This window comes from Cheilinus undulatus, linkage group 11 (genome assembly GCF_018320785.1).
Source record: "Cheilinus undulatus linkage group 11, ASM1832078v1, whole genome shotgun sequence".
NCBI classification, from domain to species: domain Eukaryota; kingdom Metazoa; phylum Chordata; class Actinopteri; order Labriformes; family Labridae; genus Cheilinus; species Cheilinus undulatus.
This window is the reverse complement of record NC_054875.1, coordinates 23,993,281-24,017,173: the sequence shown is the minus strand read 5'-3', so window position 1 is coordinate 24,017,173 and position 23,893 is coordinate 23,993,281. Positions and strand designations below refer to the sequence as shown.

General features: G+C 39.6%; 1 protein-coding gene across 2 annotated transcripts in view; it reads right to left on the bottom strand.

Moving 5' to 3' along the window:
- LOC121517296 (adenylate cyclase type 6-like) overlaps positions 1 to 23,893 on the bottom strand; it is a 57,255-nt gene that overhangs the window by 13,912 nt on the left and 19,450 nt on the right. For both annotated transcript variants that reach the window (XM_041798981.1, XM_041798982.1), the window contains exons 4-10: positions 8,338 to 8,487; positions 7,847 to 7,968; positions 4,231 to 4,342; positions 3,863 to 3,990; positions 3,526 to 3,684; positions 3,292 to 3,433; positions 3,038 to 3,166 (exon numbers count right to left, since the gene is read on the bottom strand). In XM_041798981.1, coding sequence (XP_041654915.1) covers positions 3,038 to 3,166; positions 3,292 to 3,433; positions 3,526 to 3,684; positions 3,863 to 3,990; positions 4,231 to 4,342; positions 7,847 to 7,968; positions 8,338 to 8,487 — 942 coding nt within the window. The remainder of the gene's footprint in view (positions 1 to 3,037; positions 3,167 to 3,291; positions 3,434 to 3,525; positions 3,685 to 3,862; positions 3,991 to 4,230; positions 4,343 to 7,846; positions 7,969 to 8,337; positions 8,488 to 23,893) is intronic.

Sequence of the window (23,893 nt, the reverse complement as noted above, 5' to 3'; positions counted from 1 at the left end):
TCACTGCCCCTAGGGCCAAACCCTCTGAGACTGGGGAGACAAAAGGCAGAGGAGAGGGAAAGAATGTAGGAAAGATGAGGAAATGAGACTTGAAGCTTAAAAGAGGGGAGATGTGAGAGACAGCGGGTGAGAAAGATATGGGCAGTTGCAGCCTCATCAGATTAGCTTCAGTAGTAAAGGATACACAGAGAATCCCTCAAAGTCCTGCTTGAACTCCTGTTGTTTGAATAGAATAGATCAATACTTTGCTCGCACTCTTATTATGTGTACACTAATTACTTTTGATATTTAAAAAAAGCATGTTTGTTATTCAGAAAGAAACAAGTGTATATATCCAAACTGGTCTCCATATGAGACCTATTCTGAGCAGAGTTCCTTGCACTAAAATGCATACGTGACAATAATATTTTCATGCAAAGTGTTAAGTGTGTCAACATGACAGTATTTTTATGGCAAGACATTAAGTTTAAAGGATGGTAGCTGAGGCACATCACTTAGGCACAGACAATGTTAAAAAGAATAAAAACAAACAGCAGCAAGAAAAAGATTATGCACCATGTGAAAACCTTTACAATGAACATTAGTAATGGGGCCTGTTTCCTTTTTTAATTTGACAGTTAACCTACTATATAAAGGTGCATCTTAAAAAATTAAAAAATCACGAAAGTTCATTTTTTCCAGTGATTTAATTCAAGAAGTGAAACTTTCATATAAACTAAATTATTCTCATACAAAGTGAATTGTTTGAAGACTTTTCTGTTTTAATCTGGATGATTACATCTTTCAGCTCTCAAAACTCAAAAATCTACTATCTCAAATTATTAGAATATCACAATCATTAGTCCAAGAAGCTGATTTATAATACAGAAATTATTATGTAAGTAGGTGGTTGGAGCTCCTTCTGAACAAATGACTGCATCTATGTGACATGAGATGGAGCCAATCAGTCCGTGGCACTGCTGGAGGTTATGAAGTACAGGTTACTGTGATAGCAGCCTTCAGGTCGCCTGTATTGCTGAGTCTAGTGTCTCTCATCTTCCTCTTGACAACACCTGAGAGACTCTCTACAGGGTTCAAGCCAGGCAACTTGGTTGGCCAATCAAACACAGTAATACAATGGTCAGCAAACCAGTTTCTGGTAGTTTTGGCTTCACCATTGGCAGGTGCCAAGTCTGCTGGAAAAAGATATCGGTAGCTCCATAAAGCTTCACAGCAGGTGAAAGCATGAAGCGCTCTGAAATCTCCTTTTGGACAGCTGACTGTGTTGACTCTGGACTTGATAAAGCACAGTGGGCCCGCAGCAGCAGGTGACATGGCACCTCAAACCATTACTGACTATGAAGATTGATAATAATAGATTTCAAGTACCTTGTACTCTATGCCTCTCTGATCTTCTTCCTACAGACTCTGGGACCTTGATTTCCAAATGAAAATCAAAATTTACTTTCATCTGAAATTTCCTGGACCTGTCTGTGTGGTGGATCTTGATCCAGTCACTCCAGCCTCAACCCACATCTTGTGAAGCTCCCCTAAGTTCTTGAAACTGCTTTGTTTGACAGTCCTCTAAAGGCTGAGGTCATTCCTGCTGCTGGTGCACTGTTCTTACCATACTTTTCTCTTCCAGTAAACTTTCCATAAAAATGCTTTGATACTGCCTCTAAGAACAGCCTGCCCTTTCAGCAGGGACCTGCTGTGGCTTGTTCTCCTTGAGAGGGGTGTCAGTCACTGTCTTCTGGACAATAGTCAAGTCAGGAGTTCTCCCCATGATTGTGGTTGTGTGTACCGAACCAGAGTGAGAGGATGAAGGCTCAGGAAACCTTTGCAAATTGGACTTTTCCACAATATTCTTATATTTTGACAAAATATTAGAACATTAAAAATATACAAGATTTCTGAGAAAATCATCCACGTTAAAACAAAAAAAGTTTGGGAATATTTCACTTCTTAAACTTTGCAACTTTTTGAAGTAAAGCACAGGGAAAAAAAACTTGATACTCTAATTTTTAAATTGCACTTGTAGTTGCAGATAAGCTGAAGCAATTATTGCAAAAACTACGGATTTTTACTAGACACGCATGTTGTACTCAGATTTCAAGGATTTTTAAAACACTCAAATTTAAGCCAGTGTGTTTGTCTAATTCCTGATTTAAAACTATTACATAAAGAACATCTCATGTCTTCAAATAAGATATTTATCTTGACTCACAGGGTGAATGTGTCTTAAAATAAGTAAAATCAGATATTTTTGTTTAAGGTCAAATTCATAAGCTTAAATTTGAGTTCATGCAGTTAACCCAAAAATAAATGATACAGTGTCACTAAAGGACATAAACATTATGAAACTGTATTTACTAAACTTAGTATCAACTGAGATATTACAGCCCAGACTAATTATTTGCTTATGAAATATTTATGTACTGTCTGTTCTAAGGGTCGCAACTAAACTTGGAAAAAGGGCATTTAAATATGCTGTTCCATCTGCTTGGAACAGATTACAGACCTGAAACTTAAAGACTTGTCTTATTGGATGTTATTAAGAGAATACTAAATGCCTTGGAGGCAGACACATCTGGTTGTAGATGTTCTGATTTATACTTTTAGTAACTGTAACCTAATTTTGACAAATATGTGCTTATTCAATCACATTATGTTTTTAAAAGTATTATTATGCTTGTATGTACAGTATGGCTGCTCACTGTCTCACAGTGACTGTTATTTGTAATGCCTGCTTTGGCTGAGGACACTCTTGATAAAGAGATTCTTAATCTCAATTAGATTTTCTTGGTTAAAAAAAAAACATTGCCTAAAGTAAAATAAAAAAAGATAAGAGATTGATTTAAATCTTGGTCAGAATTCTGACATAAAAACGGACCTTTGACATGCAAGGAATTGTGTATAAAAAGTTTCTTTGAGGGAATATTTTTAAAGAATATTTATGGTTTGACTTCAGAGAGAAAGAGAGAGACAAGGGCATCAGATATAGACGAGAAGAACAGGTGCCATATGCTCTACTAAGTGCTCCCTGAGCGTATCCCACCATCTGCCTGAAGACTTTGGACTCCTTAGTCCTGGAGAAGGATCTGTCGGGCACCCAGCGTGGCATCAACCCCTCAGCAGAATTTGCACGTGCTCGCTGCATCTTGGCCATCATGGCTTTCTCCTCTTTCTGAAAGGGAAAAAAAAAAAAAAACAACAGTGATAAGAGACAAGGACTTCTATGCTAGGTGACAAGAAATTACACTGCATGTGTGAAATATAGCACCAGTGTGACTTTTGGAGGAGGTCACTAACCCTCTTCTGGCTGCAGCCCAGCACCAAGAAGGTTTCAATGTTGTTCTCCTTCAGGTATGCATTCCTCTCTCCTCCGAATCCCGGCTCCACCTCGTAGTCGTCGTTCAGATATTGCAGTGTAGCTTTGGTGATGTGGATACGCCTGCGTACAAATACAGAGAAAAAAACAAAAAAACTAAACAGTTTAAAGGAGCCTACATCAGTTTGGTAGCAAGTGGAGTAGGCAGGACTTACCCCGCCTTCCCCCCGGCCTCCATTTGGTTGGCAAGCGTCACATCATTGGACCAGACATCAAACTGCCACTTGCGAAGGCCCAGCACCCCGCAGTGAACTCGCCCACTATGGATGCCCACCCGCATATTCACATTCACGCCCGTCACCTCTCTCACCAGGCTGAAAATGCACAAACACACACTGTTGTCAAAACAAGTGTCACCTTCAGCTTCACAGCATCTCTGCTACACCTGTGCTGCACAAACAAAACAATTAATCTAAACTTCACCTACACTGGTGTTACTTTTTGACTATCAGTGTTTAGATAATGTGGGTCGTTTTCATGTGTTTGACTCACGAGATAGCCTCGATCATGTCTACTCCCATCTCAACACAGCAGTGAGCGTGATCAGCCCGCGGCTCAGGCAGCCCTGACACACAATAGTAACAGTCTCCAAGGATTTTAATACGAAGGCAGTGGTTCTCCTGTGCAGAAACAACACAAACACGAACACTAAATATTAAACTTCAAATTTCACAGTTTTGTCAAGTCCAGAAGTTACAGGTTAAGATGACTTAGTCTCACTATAATCTTCCATAATGCCCAAATAAGTCATGGTGGATTTGTTATAATAACGTTAGGGCTACAGACTGTCTGTTTCATAACCAGCAGAGCTTATGTTTAAGTTGTGGTGTGAAAACAGAATGCAGAATATAAGCGCTCACCGAGGCCAACTTGTCAAAGCGGGCAAACAGCTCATTCAACGTCATGACCAGCTCCTGGGCCGTGCACTGAGACGCCAAGCTGGTGAAGCCCTCTATGTCTGCAAACAGTATGCTGCAGGAGGGGAGGAGACAAGATAGTGGAGGAGGAATGAGGGGGAAAGGAACGAAAACAGAGACACAGAATGAGATAAAGTGATGTTATAGTATTAGTAAACATGGTTAAAATCCTTCCTCTCTCCTCACCATCCAGCTGCCATGCAAAGGGAGTAAGGCAGACCTTTGTTCAACTCTGGCTCTCATAATCTAGGCCAATGTAGGTCACCTCCTCCAGCCCGCCCCCCTGAGAACACCAACACCCCACCCGTCTCCCTGTCTGCATGCCTTTCATTGCTAACTTTTGATAGTATTGAAAGGCGAGGATAAACAACACCAACAGTTCCAGTTAAGGGTGACAGATGGCACTGCTGGTCCCGGGAGGTTGTCCACTGGAGGGGGAACAAATTTTTAATTACACAAGTCCAGAGACTGACTGCATCTCCCACCCTGACTAGTGCTGTGAGCCATGATGCAACAGAGTGTCTTCAAAGGGTCATTTCACACAAATTATGAACAGCATCAGCTGGGAACAAGTGGATGTAGGTTTGGCATTCAGTTTGTGTCTTGTCATCACAGCTTTGGAGACTTTTAGCACTGACGTTGGTATTTATAGTCCTTTTAACAGTAAAAACCAATCCCAAAGAATATGGGACTATGATGTCTCTGTCTTACACAGAATGAACAGCAATTCAAATCATAAGGAATTTCATATGACATTTGTTTTTCAATGACTTGAGCTCTGAAGCAACAGAAAACAAAAGAGGCAAAATCTATCTAAACTCTCTAAATTCCCAGTTACCACAATAAGTAAGGATTCTTCCCAAAATAAAATTTTATTCATACAAAATAAAAAATAAAAAAAAAGACAAGGTCACCAACCCCCCCCCCCCCCCACACACACACACACACCCTCAAGCTGGAATCATGTTTTGATTTTGTCAATTTCATTGTTTTAAATGTATGAACTGTAGAGATACAGCTTTAGGGAAGAGGAAATAATAAGAGAAAAACTCTAGATGATTGTAAATTTGATTGTATAAGCTGCTGAAACTTATAGTTAAAACTACTTACATCAAAACTAAAGAGCTTAGTTCACACACATAATAAAATAGTAAAATGAAAAACAAAAAATAAACAAATGAGGCCCCACTTTGATGGCATAAAGCAGCAAAGCCGTCTTCATTTTCCTATCTTGCCGTCACACAGTCCAGCTGCACACCAAGGATGGATTATGTGCCTCAATTATACATGCCTGTAGTTTGGGTGTAACAACACTTAAACCAATTAAAGCATCAACTTTCATTACCTTTATGAAAGGTGTGTGCACCGGTTTGTGCATTAGCATTCACACACTGTATCTTAGTTTTTAACTGTAAAGAGACTGAACTTTGGAGAAATGCTGCTGAAGGATTTAAATTCCATTTCATGGGACTATTCTTCCAACTTTAGAAATTATCATAAAGGTGCAGTAATCACTTCTGCATTAAGCACAAACTTAATCATTATTCAAATGATCAGAACACACTGACAGGATCAGTCAGGATTTGTATACATTTTTCATCTGTGAGCTCAATGCAAACTAAAGGTAGAAATCAAACACTTACATACTGATTTTCTCTGCTAGCAATCCTTAGTATGCTCTCTTATTTCTGTGTTAAGGAAACTGGACATTCAGTATAAATATCTGTGGCATTCTGTATGTTGTAAGTAACATTTTGTTGCATAATTAAGTGACAGTTACGCGTACAATTTATCAAAAATTCACCACTACAGTGCATGACAGCGTGTGACTGCTTATGTTTCTGTGTATGTTAGATACAAAATCATAAACAAAAGCTTTACATCTTTCAGCTCTCCTAGGGATGCATGTGTTTAACCCCCTGAGCCCTGAGTTTTTTTTATTCTTTTTTTTTTACATTTTGTATCTCCTAGACTTATTGTCTTAAAAAGCTTGTAAAACATCAACCCTGTGGGGCACAGTAAAGCTCTAAACACCCTTCTTTTCAGGACAACCTGGGCTTTAAGAATATGTGTGCTTAAATTAAAAAACAAAGTTATAGGATTGTAAAGGCAAAAGAAAAAACTAAACAGAACTTAAAATTCAGAGATTATTATGTGTGACAAACAGTAAAGAATACTGACAAAGACTTATTTTTATACAAACTTGTTCTATGACAAGTCTTCAGAATACTCGCATATTTACAAAAAAGACCTTGTGCTTCTTTGTGTCAGCATTAATCATCTCATTATTCGAAGCAATTCCTCTCTAAAGTGACACACAGGGTCACATCACAGCATCTCCATTTCTCTTTCTCTCCATTATGAGCAATGAGGCTCTTAGAAAAGCTAACTTAAGGGCTACAAAGGCATGAATAGCATCATAAGAACAGCAAAAGATTTATGCTTCAAAAGTTATTTAACTTTTTGTAACCTGTCTCTCCTCTCATTGTATATGACAATGCTCTGTTATCCATTTTAAACAACCGCAAACTGCGTTAGCACTGATAGCCTCTCCAGGAACAGCTCGGTTTAGCCATATTTTGATGTAGAAAATGGGGATTAAGTTGTCCAGAGACTGTGTCAGGTTATTCCCACATAACTGAAGTACTGTCTGACTATATTCAGCTCAGGAATGAGGATGTTCACCTGAAAAGGCTGGAGATATTAGCACTGCTTATGTTACCCAGATTCTGCAATCCAACTTTGCATCATTACAGTGTGATTTTGTCACTGCTGCAGAATGAAGATGGTTTACTGAATGTATTTACTTCACTTTGCCTTTAATTGGGTAGGAGAACCATGCCTAGCAACATCACTAGTGCTGGGTAAAGTAGAATAGGAAAGACTTCTGTGCTGCGTGCTAACACCCTTTGCACCAAGTGTACAATAGGGCCTATAGAAGTAAATCTTGGTTACAATGTACACGGTGTATTTTTAGGGTCTGGGCTGTTTTAATTAAGTTTGAATCAATCACTTTAGTTGAATCCTGAATTTTGTATTCAACTTTAAACCTTGCTGAAGCACTGCAACAGTTAATCTTACTAAGTGTTTCACCAGCATCTATTCAAGTAAGTACACCTCTGAGGTAACCTTGTTTTATTCGCCTTGAACCACTTGTTCAGGCGTCAGTGTCACAGGCTGGTACGTTTAGTAGGCTAATAGATGAGGTCTTTCAATCACATTTTTGTACTGAGCAATTCCCCCCAAGGAAGTGAGATCCAGTGGTGAGGGCTGACACAGGGGGCCAGCAAACTTGAAGTTTTCCTCCTGTCATTTAGTAAAGAGAGCGCAGCAGTGGGCCTGAGTCAATATCATTACTGCAGCCACTGCTGTCAGTGTCAATAAACAACAACATGCATAATACATGCTGGCAGGGAAATAGCTGTTGGAGTGACTGTGTAACTGACACATCAGTCAGTGGAGTGAGGTCAAAGCCACTAGTGCAGAGACGAAGAGCTCCAGACATTTTCCTGAGCGTGTTTTTGTGCTGTTTTTGAGAAATGTGTTTTTCTGTATTTACCTGACATTGTCGTGTTTTTGTATGTAAATCTTGTGGAACATCATATCTTCCTTCTTGGCATTGATATCAGCCTTCATCTCCATGGCAACATGCCTTGGCAGCACAGACAGCAGTAGGCGCTCCTAAGAAATAAGGAGAAAAAGAGAAACAGAAGGAGAAATTAAAGACAGAGAGAGAGGAAGAAAGAGGGAAGCCCATTCATTTTCATTTGTTCTGTTAAGAATCTCAATGAGTCACTCTGCCTTGTTGGCATCTGCGTGGGAACGTGTTAGTCAAATAGAGAGGAGTGCAGATACGTGTTACACTTCAGAGCATATTGTTGCACTTGAAAACTGAGAGAAAAAAAGAGACCAGATGATGCAGATGCCCATTTGTTGCTCCTTTGCATTTGTGTATAGTTTTCCTACAGGACACTGGCAAGGCTGTGCCTCTTGCTTATTTGTTTGAGCATGTGTGTAAATGTGTGCAAATGTGTATGCGTGGGTGTGTACCTGCTGCTGGTTTTCCCTCTGCAGGTGCAGTCTGGCCTGGATATATCCTCTGGTCTCCTGGAAGGCTTGTCTCTGGGAGACCTCAGCAGGGTAGTGGGTGCAGATCCCGATCATGTTAGTGCACAGGAAGATCAGCACGTTGGCACTGATCTGAAAACAACAACAAACACATGACAAAGGGACCAGGAAAAAAATGAGAGTTCCACCAAACATGTCACATCACAAGCACAAAATGAACTCTGCCTGACCTGGGAGGGGTCAATAAACATAATTGATAACACTTGGTGTCCCAGGATTTACTGCGGAGAGAAAAATTCCTCAGACATCCGAGGAGCCATTAGATGTGATCTGGTTAGAGATGATGAGCGCGGCTCGTGGCTGCTCGGCAAGGGCACATTCTCGTCATGTTGCGCTCTGAGCAGCAGAAAGGAAGCCCAGAGGGTTCACTGTGATGCATGAGTGAGGACACGTGAAGCCAGTGTCCCTCATGCTTTTCGTTTTCATGAGCCTACAGTTTAATCATCTTCATGCAGCTAATCGAATCAGTTCAAAAGAGAAAACCACGGCAGATTTATCTGAAAGACAACTTAAGACTTAAAAAAACAATAAACAAATAATGTTAGCCCATGAATCACCTTTTTAGTTACATTTTATAAAAAATTACTCACATTAGCATTAGAAAATAATTATCACATCATCTTCAAAGCATTATTAACTCCTCATATGTCACTTATAAAGAGAACTTCTAATGCTTTATTAATGCACTAGCAAGGACCTGTGTCCACAGTAAGGATAAATGATTTGGGAAAACCATGTAATTTTGATATTTTTCCAACTGTTTTTCAATAGACAGCTGATGTAGTCCAGTGTTATCAGGGCTCAACACCCTAAGCATATTCTTAGTCACTAGAACAGCACTGCGCTCATCAGTGATACTTCTCTCTCACTGGCCAATCCAAATCAAGAAAGGAACTTCAACTTTTGAACCTAACCTAACAACAATAGGAGGGCTCTGAAACCAAAGCTGTGGGTGCTGCCAGCAGAAAAACAGCGACTCTGAACACAGGACCTAAAGCATTGGCTACCCTAACTCTACAGGCCCTTGCACACTGACTCAGCACTGTGATGCACAAACTTGTGAAAATACCTGAATTAAAATCTCTGTCAACTGAGTTTTATTTTTCAAGGAAGGAAAGAGTCACAGAATTATCTTCACTACTTGTTTTCTCTGCAGTTTGAGAGAATTCTTCCTAAGAGAGAATGAGAGAATGTTACAATATTTTTTTCAATGAACAGAAAAACGAACACATTGGACTCAGTGTACATTGTTTGAGTGTGTGACCTTTTTAACATTCAAATGAAAAGCCTTGTACAGGATCTTTTATTTTTAAGATATATTTTTGAGGTTTTCATGTACCAGGAGGAGGACAGTGGATAGAGTCAGAAACAGGGATATAAGATTGAGGAAGAGACATGTGGAAAAGGAGCCAGACTTGAACCCAAGCTGCCCAGTGATCCAACTTTGTCAGACATGTAAAGGCGAAAAAGCCAAACCCCCCCCTCATAGGTCATGTAGGTTTGTCTTTCTCTTGAATCCATGACGCTGAAAGTTTTCCATGTTGGTCACGGACATTGCTTTCACAAGACGCCTCTTAACTGCAGTTGAGTTTCCCTCTCTCGTCTGTTTGATCCTGAACAGTTTCTAATGCGGTTTTCGTCTGGCCATGTCAATCATGCATGCTATGCAATGATAAATTCCCTGTATTATATTTTCCAATCCATTTGATTTGCATTGGGTTTTTACTGTTGGTAAATGTGCAAAATGTACAAAATAAATCTGGTTTGAAATCTTACGGAATAGAAAGAAGAGGCATTTGTGTTAAAATGAGAAGTTGATTGAAACACTGCAGACTCAGTAAGGCACAGATGCCATAAAACTCTACCTAAATATGTCAGTGAGTTATCGTTATGTTTTCCACCTTTGAACCATGGACAGGCAGCACACAATGTCTGATACGAAACTGATAAGAAGACTTTCAATATGAACACGTACAAATATCCCCTAAGTTTGCTTACAGTTGTTTTGTTAAAATGCTCTGGAAACCCCGTACTTTCTGCAGTCATGCCAATAAAGCTTTTTCAGGCTGGTAGCATGAAACAGCAGTAGGCATTGATGTAACTTTCTGGTGCTGTAGGGTGCGCTGGTTGAACAACGAGGCTCTGAGAAAGCACACTGTAAAACAGCATTATCTGTAGCTTGAGTCACTGAGGTTTAGATATAGTGTACTGTACAATTCGCTCTGCAGGGTCATAGACCTTTAAAGCATTCCTCCACTCTGCTCCAGCAGCATTCTGTGTGTCTTTTAGATGTGTGTGGCAAGCCAGCATGTAAGTCTGTTAGAGGTTTCTCTCCTCGCTCGTTCACAGCAAAGACTGAACATCAGAAATGGAGCCCTGAGCTCTGGACTTCCCCACCCTCGGCTCACGCACACACACGCGTGCATGGACACACATCCTCTACATGCTCAGAAACACACTCCAGCCTGGGAAAGTCACTTGACCCCCGACCGGAGCACAGAGTGCTTCCTCTGAAGATGATATCATCAATAATGAGAAAAAGACATGCAGGCACAGGACACACATAAAAACTCCATTTCAATCAATCTTCTTTACAACATTTTGTCTAAAGTGAATGGCATGAAAACTCTAGTACCGGGATTTTTGAACCCTGGCTGGTATGTTGCCAAACCAGTGTGTGAATGTTTGAGTGTGTGCATGTTTGTAATGTGTTTTTTTAAAAAAGGCAGCAGAAGAGAGATGGTGGGCTGGAGATAGAGGATGACTATCTGTAATGAATATGTCAAATATTTTTCATGCTCTTGAAAACAAAAAAAAAAAACTACAAGCGTCTCATACACAAACGGATCGAAACGCTCAACAAAAGTACAAACACACCCTCAGGATTTCCACAAATGTCCCCAGAGGTTTGGACTGTATACACACAAGAACTCTCCTTATGTTGTCACAACAAAAGAGAGACAATCTCAAAGCCTTTACTTGAAACACAACATCATCAGCTTAGGGCAGAAACAGGCAAATTCCCCTGTTTACTCCAAAGAGAGACTTTGTATGGGCTTCTTATTCAATCTGAAAATAAATGTCCTAACCAGATTAGAGGCTGAGCAGTAAACAGAAATGAACACCGTGGTGTTTGCAGGTGCACACATGCTCTTGATGTATTTGGGCAAATATAAACCCCTGATGCAGAGAGAGCAACAACAGAGCATCTAAAATCCATGCTCATTTTTGGTTTCTGAGGGATACGGATCCAGCCCTCAAAGAAGTTTTTAAGAAGGAATTTTTGCTGGACTTCTTCAAGCAGGATAACAGAGAATGGTTGATGCCAACTTTCAGTCAAGATTCAAGGATTCACATCAAAGCCGTGAGATGAGACACCTGATGATCCAACTTTTCAAAACCCACATAGAATAACCAACCTTATTCCATTACTCAATTAGAGAAAAACCGGGTGTTTTAATAAATAATTGACACACCGCAGCGTTGCAATATAAGGTTGGTTATGTAGACTGTAGACCTCACACTTCTGTCTTGAGGGGCTCTGATATAACCTGATCGCATTAATCCCAAACAGATGGCTCTGAACGCAGAGCACCAGATAACTAAGTTAAGTGGCCTGTCTGAGATACATGGCCACCTGCAGTTCCCAGGACCACGCTTATATCCCCACAATACACTCAATTTACAATTCAGCCAATTCAGTTTCCCATGTGAGCGTTTAGAGATTTTAATCAGAGTAACAACTGTCCTCCATCAAATTGATTTCCAGAGTTTGGCAACAAATATAGAGCAAGCTTAATGCAGCGTAGGGCGTCACATACTTAGGATTTTCTTGCGAAATGGGAATACATACAATAGCACAGTGAAAGTATGGATACACAGCTGTTTACAAATGTGATGTAAGGGCCAATGAAGCATAATGAAACTGAGCAAAAGCCCCAAAACATGAGCAGTTACATCACATTTAGATGCTGCATTATTGCACTCAGAAACAACTGACTCTGCTGACAGGGGCAAAATAGTAATGGAAATGTTGATGCCAATGTTGAAATTCTAATTTAGCAAATTTGACCCACTGCATCAGCAAAGACCATTTATGACATAAGTGAGGGAAATGTTAAGGAAGATAATTTGCAAAATAAGAAGCTGACAGGACAACAAAGGAAAAAAAAAGACAATGAAACCATAATCTTTAAGTTTATACTTTCATATGTATTCATACATTCGTTAAGAACATGCTAGAGATGCACCATTGTATAACTGTTAAGCAATGATCATTTACTGCAGAACCCAGGTATCAAGATTTTATTTTTGTAGTGGTCCAGGTTTCATGTGCCATATAAATGCAAATTTTATTAGGGACAAGTGATGGTAAAATTTCTATGCATCCATCGATCCATCCATGCATCCATCCATCAACCCACCTATCTATCCATCCATCCATCCATCTATCCATCATCCATCCATCCATCCATCCATCTATCATCCATCCATCATCAACCCACCTATCTATCCATCCATCCATCCATCTATCCATCATCCATCCATCCATCCATCCATCATCCATCCATCATCAACCCACCTATCTATCCATCCATCCATCTATCCATCATCCATCCATCCATCCATCTATCATCCATCCATCATCAACCCACCTATCTATCATCCATCCATCCATCTATCCATCATCCATCCATCCATCCATCCATCCACCTATCCATGCATCCATCAACGCACCTATCTATCCATTGATCTATCATCCATCCATCATCAACCCACCTATCTATCTATCCATCCATCCATCCACCTATCCATGCATCCATCAACGCACCTATCCATCATCCATCAACCCATCTATCTAACAATCCATCCATCAACCCACCTATCTATTCACCCATCCATCCACCTATCCATCCATCCATCATCCATCCATCAACCCACCTATCCATCCATCCATTCATCTATCTAGATAGATAGATAGAAAATAAGACCCTAAGACAACCTAATATCTCATTTCAGTTGAAAAAATTCACAGGTAGCTCAGTTGACAAGTCAAAAGTCTTTTGCCATAATTTATTATTTTCTTTCAAAATAAAAGCACATCTGTATCCAAACAGGAAGCTAGTTATGGTTAAGACGGTACAAAAATCTAAGTATTTTTCCCAAGGGCACATTGACATGTGACTGCAGGAGCTGGCGATCACACCCATGACCTTCCATTTACAATACGTACTGACACTCAGTCGTCTCTAAAGATACGCAACACAAAGGGAGATGATCACAATTAACTACAGCATTCAGCTGTTATATACCACACTTACTGTGATAAATTCAGTATTTTACGATGTGTTTATTGTGAATGTTTTTACTGTGATAACACAATATCAATGAATTGTGCAGACCTATGTCCTACTGAACCACATCGTATCAGATTTGTGCAATAATCTACCATTTCCCATTCAAGTGTATTACATCTTAACATATTCCTTTTAACAGACTGAAAATAAACAAACTCTATTACAGGATAGAAAAGACTATTTATGAAAAATGGCTGAAAAGCCTGCCATCTGTGTTGAATGATTTTGGACAGTGCCTAAGTGACGGATTCATTTTATTCTACATTTGCAGTTACAGTGTCACAGTGACCTAAAGATGACCAAGCAAAAGAGACTTCAGCCATCCTTTAATCATTTTCAGCTGTGATTCTGACACACAACATGTCAACTTGTTAAAATGCACCCATAAAAAGCCCTGTAATTTATCACATCATGACTAACCCCTTTGAATTCAATCCTACTTACTGCATCTTGAATATTTCATTTAAAAACTGGATATCTCTGCAAAAGTGAAACGAAATGAAGTGAACACAAGCTTGTCCTACTGCTGAGGTACACTTAGTCACTGTACATTTATGGAGATTAGAAGCAGAAACTTTTGAATGGGCCTAATGTGTGTTATATGAAAGTGTGTGACTCCTTTGGACTGGCAGCTCTTTGATGTTGAAGCTGGTTCTGCCTGTTGCTGCACTCGTCTCAACCAGGCATGAAAACTAGCACAGACACCAAACAGCCATGTGGTGTAAAGACAGCAGAGGAAGCTTCTCCTCATTAGCATGCTGCTATTCTCTTTAAGCACTAAGCTAGACTTCAGAGTACTTCTACCTCTGATCATTCCTGCTGCAGATCATCTTAGCTCTGCATTTACTTATGCATGAACCTCTTGACTGCAGACTTAAGAGTCCAAACACTGGGGTATGGGCCATGGCTCTACAAAAGGTAATTCACAGAAGTTATGGCAGATGGATCACATTTGGAGGATAAATTAAAGACAGTAATGGAAAGATTTTCATTTGGCAAACATACAGAAAATATTAAAATGAGTAATGTGTTTGTAGCTAACTACAGAAGTATAAAGCACACGGTCACTTATTAGGGTTCGAGTCTCAAAGGGGGTAGAACCCTCCTGTTTTCTGTTGGTTTGTTCTCATTGTTGGAATCATGTTTATTATGCCAACGATGCTAAAATTCCAGTGAGAGTTAGCAGACAGAATTTTTGCTTTCCCTCATCAAACTCATCAAATACACAATCCAACAACTCCAAAACGCTCTCGTGGACAAGTTGTGACCTGCACATTCACCACGCTATAAAATGATCATGGAACATTATGAGACGGAGATGTTTTAAAGTTAAATGCAAAGCCGGAACTACACTCCAGACATGGCTGCTGCACTGTGTCACTCCGCCCAGTGGTTCACTCAAGAAATAGTTCCGAGTATTTGCTTCATGTATCGTAATGTTGCATAATTAGTTTAAATTAAATTATTATTAAATAGTTATTATTTGAATGTGAATGTGCAGGTCACAACTTGTTAATATCTGCCAATACTGATATCATACAGATTATATCATGCATACTAGTAAACCAACGTCATCATCAACGTCGCAGTGAGTTAAAGCATCCCTCCATGTAAACTGTTACATCTGTCAGTCAAGTGATGACACTAATTCATGGCTCTATGACTGCCTGATCTGACATAGCGATCATCATAAGAGACATTATGTGCATAAAATGCTGTTTATAGTAGTGATTTATGTGAATGTTAAATCTGGTGGTGTTGGATCTGTTTTGTTATCTTGTTCAGAAGTTGGCCTGTAAAGTTGAATCCATTTGCTCACCAAAACTAGTTCACACTCAGGGGCAAGTACTAATAAATTAATCTTATTGTAAAACACTTGGTTGATGAAAGTGGGTGTGGCCTTTCACATTTGCTTACAACTCTTCCTGCCTTTGATGAATCCTAAAGAAACTCATTTTAGACACCAAAAGTTGTATTATGAACACGAATACCACATTTTACTCTACTACAGAAAAGGGAAGACCAATGACTTAGTTTTCTTGCAGTTGATATGCTTTGAGATGAGGACATGAATGTTTGGTTGCTCTCACCCTGTCTATAAACAGAATTAAAACCTCTGAAAGCAATGCTTCTCAACTCTGTGAATTTTAAATCCCACTAGTTGTTGGTTGTGGTTTAAAGAGCAGGAACCCACAAACTGCTGCTGGAAGCAACATTTAAATAGAGGCATTTACTTGTAAGCAGTGTTTAGATTTGTCTGGGAGGATTAAAAAGCACTGCAGTGAAAGACAAATTCAGATATCAAACTAACCATCAGCTACTCTAAATCCAAAGTTAAACTTTGGAAAGGCCAGAGTTCTTCATCCCGTAAGTCAACATGCAGGCTCTGGGGACACTGACTGCTGTTGACATGGGGGCTTCTCTCCAGCTCATGACCTTTGATAGGCATCTGGAGCTTTTAAATGTCTAACAGAAAAACGTCAAACTCTGATCTTACTGATCTTACTCTGAAAACACAACATGATAGGTAAAAAATAGAAAATACAATGAGACCTTGTTGCACTTGTCCCGATCTATTTGAGTTTAATATAAAATGTAATTTCTACCACAGGAAAGAAAACATTCCTTATAAAGATAAATGTCTCACAGGGGTAGGGGTGCCTGTCGTTGCCATCTTGGGTCTCTGCCATCTGGAATCAGAGTTCTGTTTTCGTCACGGCTTGGGCCAAACCAAAATTGGTCTCAGGCGACCAGAGAGGCCCCGAAGTAATCTGTGAAACGCTGAAGTAAATTCCACAAAGCTAAATAGAGCTGGACCCAGGCCGCACATCTGTCACAAAACCAAATACTGAATTAATACTTGTCCATACATGTTTTCCAAATGTGAGGAAAATCTCCCAGCCAGCCTGGAAGTACTGACCAAAACAAACTGTAACCACTTACTAAAATTACCCACTTTGTGTCTCCAATTTGACCAGCACATTTTTCCTCAAGTAACAAGATAATAACGATCATTTATCTGTGTACTTCTGATTGTCAACCTTCAGTCCTGGATGTCTGAAGTTCAACAGTTCTAGTGAGGGCAATCTCCATCTGGCATGGTCCTTATTGTGCCACTGTGCTTCCGACCCTAACACTAAAAAGGGACTCCGAGGGCCTCAGAGAAAAGAAATGACAACAGAGGAGAAAACCTCTTTGGTCGAACAGTGCAGAGACAGAAGAGATTATTTTTTGTTGCAGTTAGACAGAAATTTGAGCTCCTTAAACATGGACACACCCCAAGTCAGAGTAGGAAAGTCTAGCAAAACTATATAATCTGTCTTTGTCCTTTCTTGTGGTGTACTTGGCTCAGCCAAATGTCTCATCCCTGTTTCACATCCGCTGCTTTTGGACATTTACCACACATCCTTTATCCCTTTCTTCACACAAATTTCCTGTCTCAGTGTAGAGAGAGACAGCCACAAAATAATCTCACAAGATTTAAAAGATTAAATCCATTTGCTTGAACTATTGCTGCTGCTCAAACCCTGTCTATTTTAATCTTTTTTCACACAGACTCTACGAGATGTTTCATTTTAATCTTGTATTGAAAACAGCTAAAATTCCCACACAGTCTTGAAACTCTATTCCTTTAAAATGTTGGTCTGATCAAGTCTTTTTATTCAGTTCATTACTATCCCGATGAATGATAAAAACTAGGGATGCACCGAAAATTCGGCCACCGAAAATTTTTGGCCAAAAATGGCCCAAAAGTGCATTTTCGTTTTTCGGCCGAAAGACTTTTATCACCGAAACAACAAGGCCAAAACACGACGTTGTGATGACGCAAGCAAAAACCGCGGCCAGCACGCGCTTGGTGCAGTGGTTCTCAAATAGGGGTATGCGTACGTGAAGGCACTCCAGGGGGTACGCGAGATTTTAAAATACATGCCGGCTATTTAAGAAAAATAGCGCCTTTCTTTGCACGTCAGGAGCAACACGTTTTTGCGAGTATATTACATACATTCTAAAATCACATTTGTGCTGCGAACGTCTGCGGTGTGTTTTCTCTGTGCTCTGACGAACAGTGATATTTATTGAAGTGGAAGATAAAAGGAGGTTTCTCCCTCTCTGTCCTTCATTCCATGCGAAACGCGGCACTTTTACGCACAGCCAGGCTGTCAGTGCCGTTTTGTTTCACTGTTTCATTCACTGTGCCAGCCAAGTTTGTAAGAGGAAGGACTGACTTTTCATTCATTCTATGTCAAATATGATCAATAAGAGTTATAATATGGCACAGCTGAGGCTCGCGGTGAGAGGAGTTAACTCTCTCCACAGCACACAGACTGGCTCACCTGTTTGTGTTCAAGACTGTCAGGAGTTATTTAGCTGGTTGATTTGGAGCTTTTATAAGTTGTATGTCTGAGGTCAGAGGAGACTGGTAGAGAGGGAGACAGGTAGCAGGCAGCCCGACATGTCCACATGAGCACAAATGCGCTACTTAAACATGCAGCAATGTCGCGCTGTGAAATGATGTTACAGGTGAGGAAGCTTGCTTTGACTCGCTACAGGTTCTAAATGTAAATATTTTGTGTAAATAATTTGCATGAAAAAAATTGCGTATAGGGTGTAAGGACCTCAAGTTTATAAAATGGAGTTAATATTTTGTATGTTATTAAATGTAATCACCCTAAAACCCCCTGAGTCTCCCCCATGGCAGAATGGTTTGACCCACACTGGAACATGCCTGTCAATCACTGTATTCACAATCACTCCATTCATAAAAAAGTTTATGATTTATTTTTTGTGAAGAAATGCTGATCTATAACTAAGTTCATGATTTCAGTTTGAGAAGAGAGAAGTCTTTTTTATAATTTGTTTATTATTTACAGGTTTTTAGTTCTTTCTAGCTCTATGTTTTTATTTCCAAATTGTTCCAGAGAGACCACTGCAGCTGAGCAGAGTTTTGCACACTTCTGGGTTTAAAGCCTTTCCAGTCACTGTTTTCAATAGCTACATTAATTTGAATTCCCACATTTAGAGATGAGAAGATGTGCCATGACTTTAGTCATGCATTTTTAACATTTAAAAATCTTTAATGTCTTTCTTTTCTCTTGCTTTGCGCTGTTTAGTGGGTACTTGGCTGAAAAAATACTTCACAGGGGGTACATGACTGAAAAAAGGTTGAGAACCACTGATTTAATGTAGACATGATTGCGGTCAAGTAAAACATTTTATTTTGTATTTTATTTTATTTTATATTGTGTATTGTTGGAATAAAGTGCTTAATAAATATTTACATAATTTTGTAATTGATTTATTCTTTGAAGCATTAATATTAATTTTTGCAATTGCAATTGATTTTAGTGAGGTTAGTACACAGTCATAGCCATAAATGCAATGGTACTAATAATTGGCATAATAATGTCTTTCGGTGTTTCAGTTTTCGGCCTTGGTTTCCTCATTTTCGGTTTTCGGTTTCGGCCAAGAATTTTCATTTCGGTGCATCCCTAATAAAAACCTCACTTTCCCAAACCTAAACCTTATCAATAATAGTCAGAGCCAGAGGCATCATGTATTCTTATTTTCTGTCCATTTGAGTGTATATGGATTAATACTGTATGTGTGTGTCTGTGTGTATATTCAGGTCATTTTTGTGAACAACATTACTCATAAACACTTTCACAACTTCTCTTTAAACTCTGGAGAAAATGTCCACTATTACTCAGTGTCAGCAATACAATGAATCAGTTTTGATGGTCAAAGGCAATGTTCATCTGTTGTTTATGAATGTGATATCTAAAAAATGCTGTGAGAGATTTTCTACAAATTTGCACAAATGTCCACTCTGATAAACAAGGATAATATTAATACCTTCTGGAGGTAAAAGGTCGTAGTCACTATGGCTTTAATCTTGTGAGCACAAGTAAAAGAAAACATTCAAAGATTTTGTCAAATTTGGCAACGACCTACACTGAGACTTTAGTTGATCTGATTAGGTTTAGGAGGTCAAAGGTCACTGCAAACTCACATACTGTGAGTTTGCTATGACCCTGTACTATATTGTAGCTTCTTAGGAGCTAAACCTTTCTTTAAACATTGTCTATTAAGTGGCCATACATTTGTCTTTTAATAAAACATGGTTCTTTTGGTTTTGTTGAGAATGTGAATGTGTACAAGAAATTTCAGTCTGTGTTTCATTGCTCTACTTTTCTTATGAACCAATTTGACCCCTATACACCTAATTGCTAACCTGACACGCCAGATGGATTTGTTTCACACATCCATCTGGGAAAGCTTTAATATGAAATGTTTGAGAAAAGGCAGAGGCTTAGGCCTATCAGGGCAACAAAACATGTGACGTAACTGCTATCGATCTGCGCATGCGCAGCTCCTGAGGAATAACACGAAACATGGTGACTATAGACATGTAAGTACTCAACATTTGTCTTTTTTGAAAAGAAAACAACTCACTGCTGTTCTTTGTCCTTCTTTTAACAAAGAAATTTTGTCAAGTTCTGATAAAACTGGCGCTTTAGCAGCTAAGCTCTTCCTCCATAACTGCACCAGCTCTTGCTGCTGCTTGTTTACGTCACGACTCTGCTGCACCTGAAAGTACTGCCCCTCTTTGCTGACTGATCCTGTCACCTTCTAACCGGGCCCAAACGGTTCAGATGGGAGCTTTGCAAGATGGATTCGCCAGTGAGAAACAAGGAAACGGGCGTATCCATCTGCTTTGCAAGGTTACCTAATTGCTCTCTAATCTAAAATTTATAATGAAACTAGGGATGTAACGATACATCACTATTGTCAACAATGATCGATGAATTCCATCGCTGACAAATTTTATTGTCGATGATTCGTTTGTTACATCCGCACACCTTTTTTTTTTTGCAGCGTATTGTTATTGTGTTTGCAAAGTTGTTTTCTCAAGCTGAGATGCATGGGAGTGAGCCATCTTTCATTTATATTATCTCTGTCGAGAGTTGCACATGCTCAACACCAGTGTTTGGAATAACGCGTTACTAAGTAACATATTACAGTCACTCCGTTACTTTTTAAGAAAATCATTAACGCCGTTACAAATACAGAGAATTTAAATCACAAGTTACTTGTTACTTTTACAGCCAACAACTCAATGATGAAGGTTAGTAAGCATCCGGTTTGGATGGTTCGTTAATATCTCCAAAAACTTCGAAGGAAACAGAAGTGGATTGCTGACATAAAATTACAAGAATAAGGGATTCATGTGAAATATGTCTGCACTTAAAGAGGCCCAGACCTATGTGCATGTTCAAACTTTTTCCATTACCCTCCTAAGTGTCACTAGTCTATGATAAACAAGAGGGTGTTTTATAAAGCAGAAATAACGATGCACTAATGTAAAAACTTTTTGTTTCTCATTGTCCTTCATATCATCATGTAAGCATTTTTGTCATCTACTTCAGGCCACAAAGCAGAGGTGAAATTTTCATCACGTCTGTTTGTCAGTGTCTTGGCTGCTCGGTGGTTGGGGTCAGTGTTTGACTGGACAGACTAAGATGGGGAGGAGGGGGCAGAGCCGGACACAACACTCTCCTCCCAGCTGTGTCCTCGCTAACCCCTCACTTCCTGCCCACTCACACCCTTGCAGGCACAGCTGCAATTACAGCGCGGCAGCTTGGAGAACACAAGATTCAGTTAATAAGCCTAACAAACCAGGCGGCCCGCCGGTCCAACACTCTGCAGGCTTGTCTCTCTGGCCAGAGCTGTGAGGGAGGACAGACCTTGAACTGTGAGACTGTGAGCTCAACATCCAGGAATTCCCATTTCAGCTGCGATTGGCTACAATTCCTTTTAAGCACAATTTACAACATGATCCTTAGGCCACCATTACACTCTGACACTGGCTGATGTAGCACAAGTCAACAACTACACAATGTGTCATTTGTTTCGAACTTGAGTGTTTTTTCTTTCTTTTACCCAGAATGACTTCAAATACGTGGAATTAGGAGAGGGAGCGTTTTACTGCATTAACAACCAAACGTGTGTGGGCCAATAAAAACACAAGAATTTTCATTCTCCACTATATAAGCATCAGCCAACATTAAAAACTCAGTTTTACCCACTGTCCTTCCCTGTTCTGACTCTTCCTGAACACAATATTGACTTTTACTACAAAGCATACAGATCAATACCCGTACAAGAACAACAGGTTATAGTTTAAACACGCACAAGCATGACAGCAGCGCGGTGGCTGCTTCAACTCAAGTTTTAGCTCCGTCAGACGATGATGAGCTCAGACTGAACTCATGTGTGTTACACATCCGCCTCCTGAGCTAACTTCAGGAAAAACGTCACATGTGACGTAGGTGTTTGTGAAGCCTGATCCATCAGCAGCATTTCATGTGGATAAAAACACACGGGTGCTGAGTTTCAACACATGGTCTAATAACTACAGCAGAGCAGAAAGTGTATATGTGACCTTTTACGTGTGATGTACCTGTTAAACTCAATACACACCAAACAAAGAGCCTTGGGAATGTGACTCAGTCACATTTAGGAAAACACACGGTCTGTTAGCTCTTTTTAAAACTTAAACATGCTCATGACACTTAATCCCAAACAAAAAAAAAACACCACATCTTCATGTCTCCTTAAAAGGAAAGGTGTTCAATTTTTATATGCAAGAGGATGAACAACACAAAACAATACGCTTTCTGAGCTAAAGGTTGTCCTTTCAGATCCCATTAAGGCAAAAGACAGAGACTAACTTCCTCTGGATTAATCAAGCGTGTGTGGAGTGTGTGAAGTTACATCATGGGACCAGAGTCTTGTTATTGTGTCTGACATCACTCACAGAAAATGTGAAAAAGGCATGCTGTGAGACACTCAGGCTGGGTGCTTAATAACTAACAGGAAAAGTGTCCACACTGACTGGTTTAAAGAAGATGGAAGGTCTGTTCTTTCCATTTAATAAGGGCGTTGAAGAAAGGTAACAAGGTTACTCAGGTTAAAGAGGGGCAAGTCATATCTGTAACGACATGGGTTGTCCCAAGAGGTGTTTGTTTCAATAGTAGGAATGTGTTTATGCGAAAGTGTCTGGAAATCACAGCTTCATTCTAGTACAAAATTGTCAAACGTTTCTGATACTATGTGTCTAGAAAAAGTACAGTACATATTAATGGTCAATAGTATTGAAAAGCACCACTGATGTCAATATTGGTATCCCACTGTGGTCAAATCTCTACCAATTTTGTCCTGTTCATACATCTTTTTATTTGGGGATTTTTTGCCCTTATTTTGATTGGACAACTGAAAAGTGACAGGAAATATGGGAAGAGAAAGTGGAGGAAACATGTATCAAGATTTAATCATGCAACTAATGTATAAAGGTCTGTAGCTTTTGTATATGGGTGCCTGCTCTAACAATTGAGCAAAGTGGCACCCATAAGTTGCGCTTTTTTGACAAAAACCTCATCCTGCTTCTTTTAACCCATTTAGACATGATGTAACATTCGTGTCCTTTTACCTTCATAATCTCATGTAGTATCAGTGTGTTTTGAATGATCTTTTAGTTTTTATGACATGTGACTGAGGAACTGCAACACAATTCAAGAAAATACATGCTGGGAGGCAGATGGGAACAAAAATATCTTGTCTTAGCCTCCATGAGAGAGAAGAGAATGATGCTCGCAGAAGAGAAGGGAGACTCTGACAGCTCATCTCCAGATTCAAACACAAAACAAACAAACTTCATGAAGCTGGCAAACGTTATAGGATTGTTGGTGCAAAAGATGATTAACATGATATGCTCTGCAATTTGCCGTTTGAACTGCCATCAGCAGCCGTCATCCATCAGTGAAGGATGGATCAAGGTATCATTTTGATCTGGGTGGGAAATATCTTTGCAATTTACAGTGTTATCTCCATTTAGCTATGGATGCACGATGTTACATTTTTGCCGATATCCGATATGCCAATATTTTAAAACTCATTTTTGCCGATACCAGTATTTAATTACTTTTTTTTTCGCCGTAAAAAACACCAATTTCATCCTGTACTAAAAATGCTTCAACTGAGGTAGTTCTCCTGATTCTGTTTTAAACAGCACAAACTAACTAAGCAACCAAGTTTAATGGGCATTTTACTGTAAACAGCTA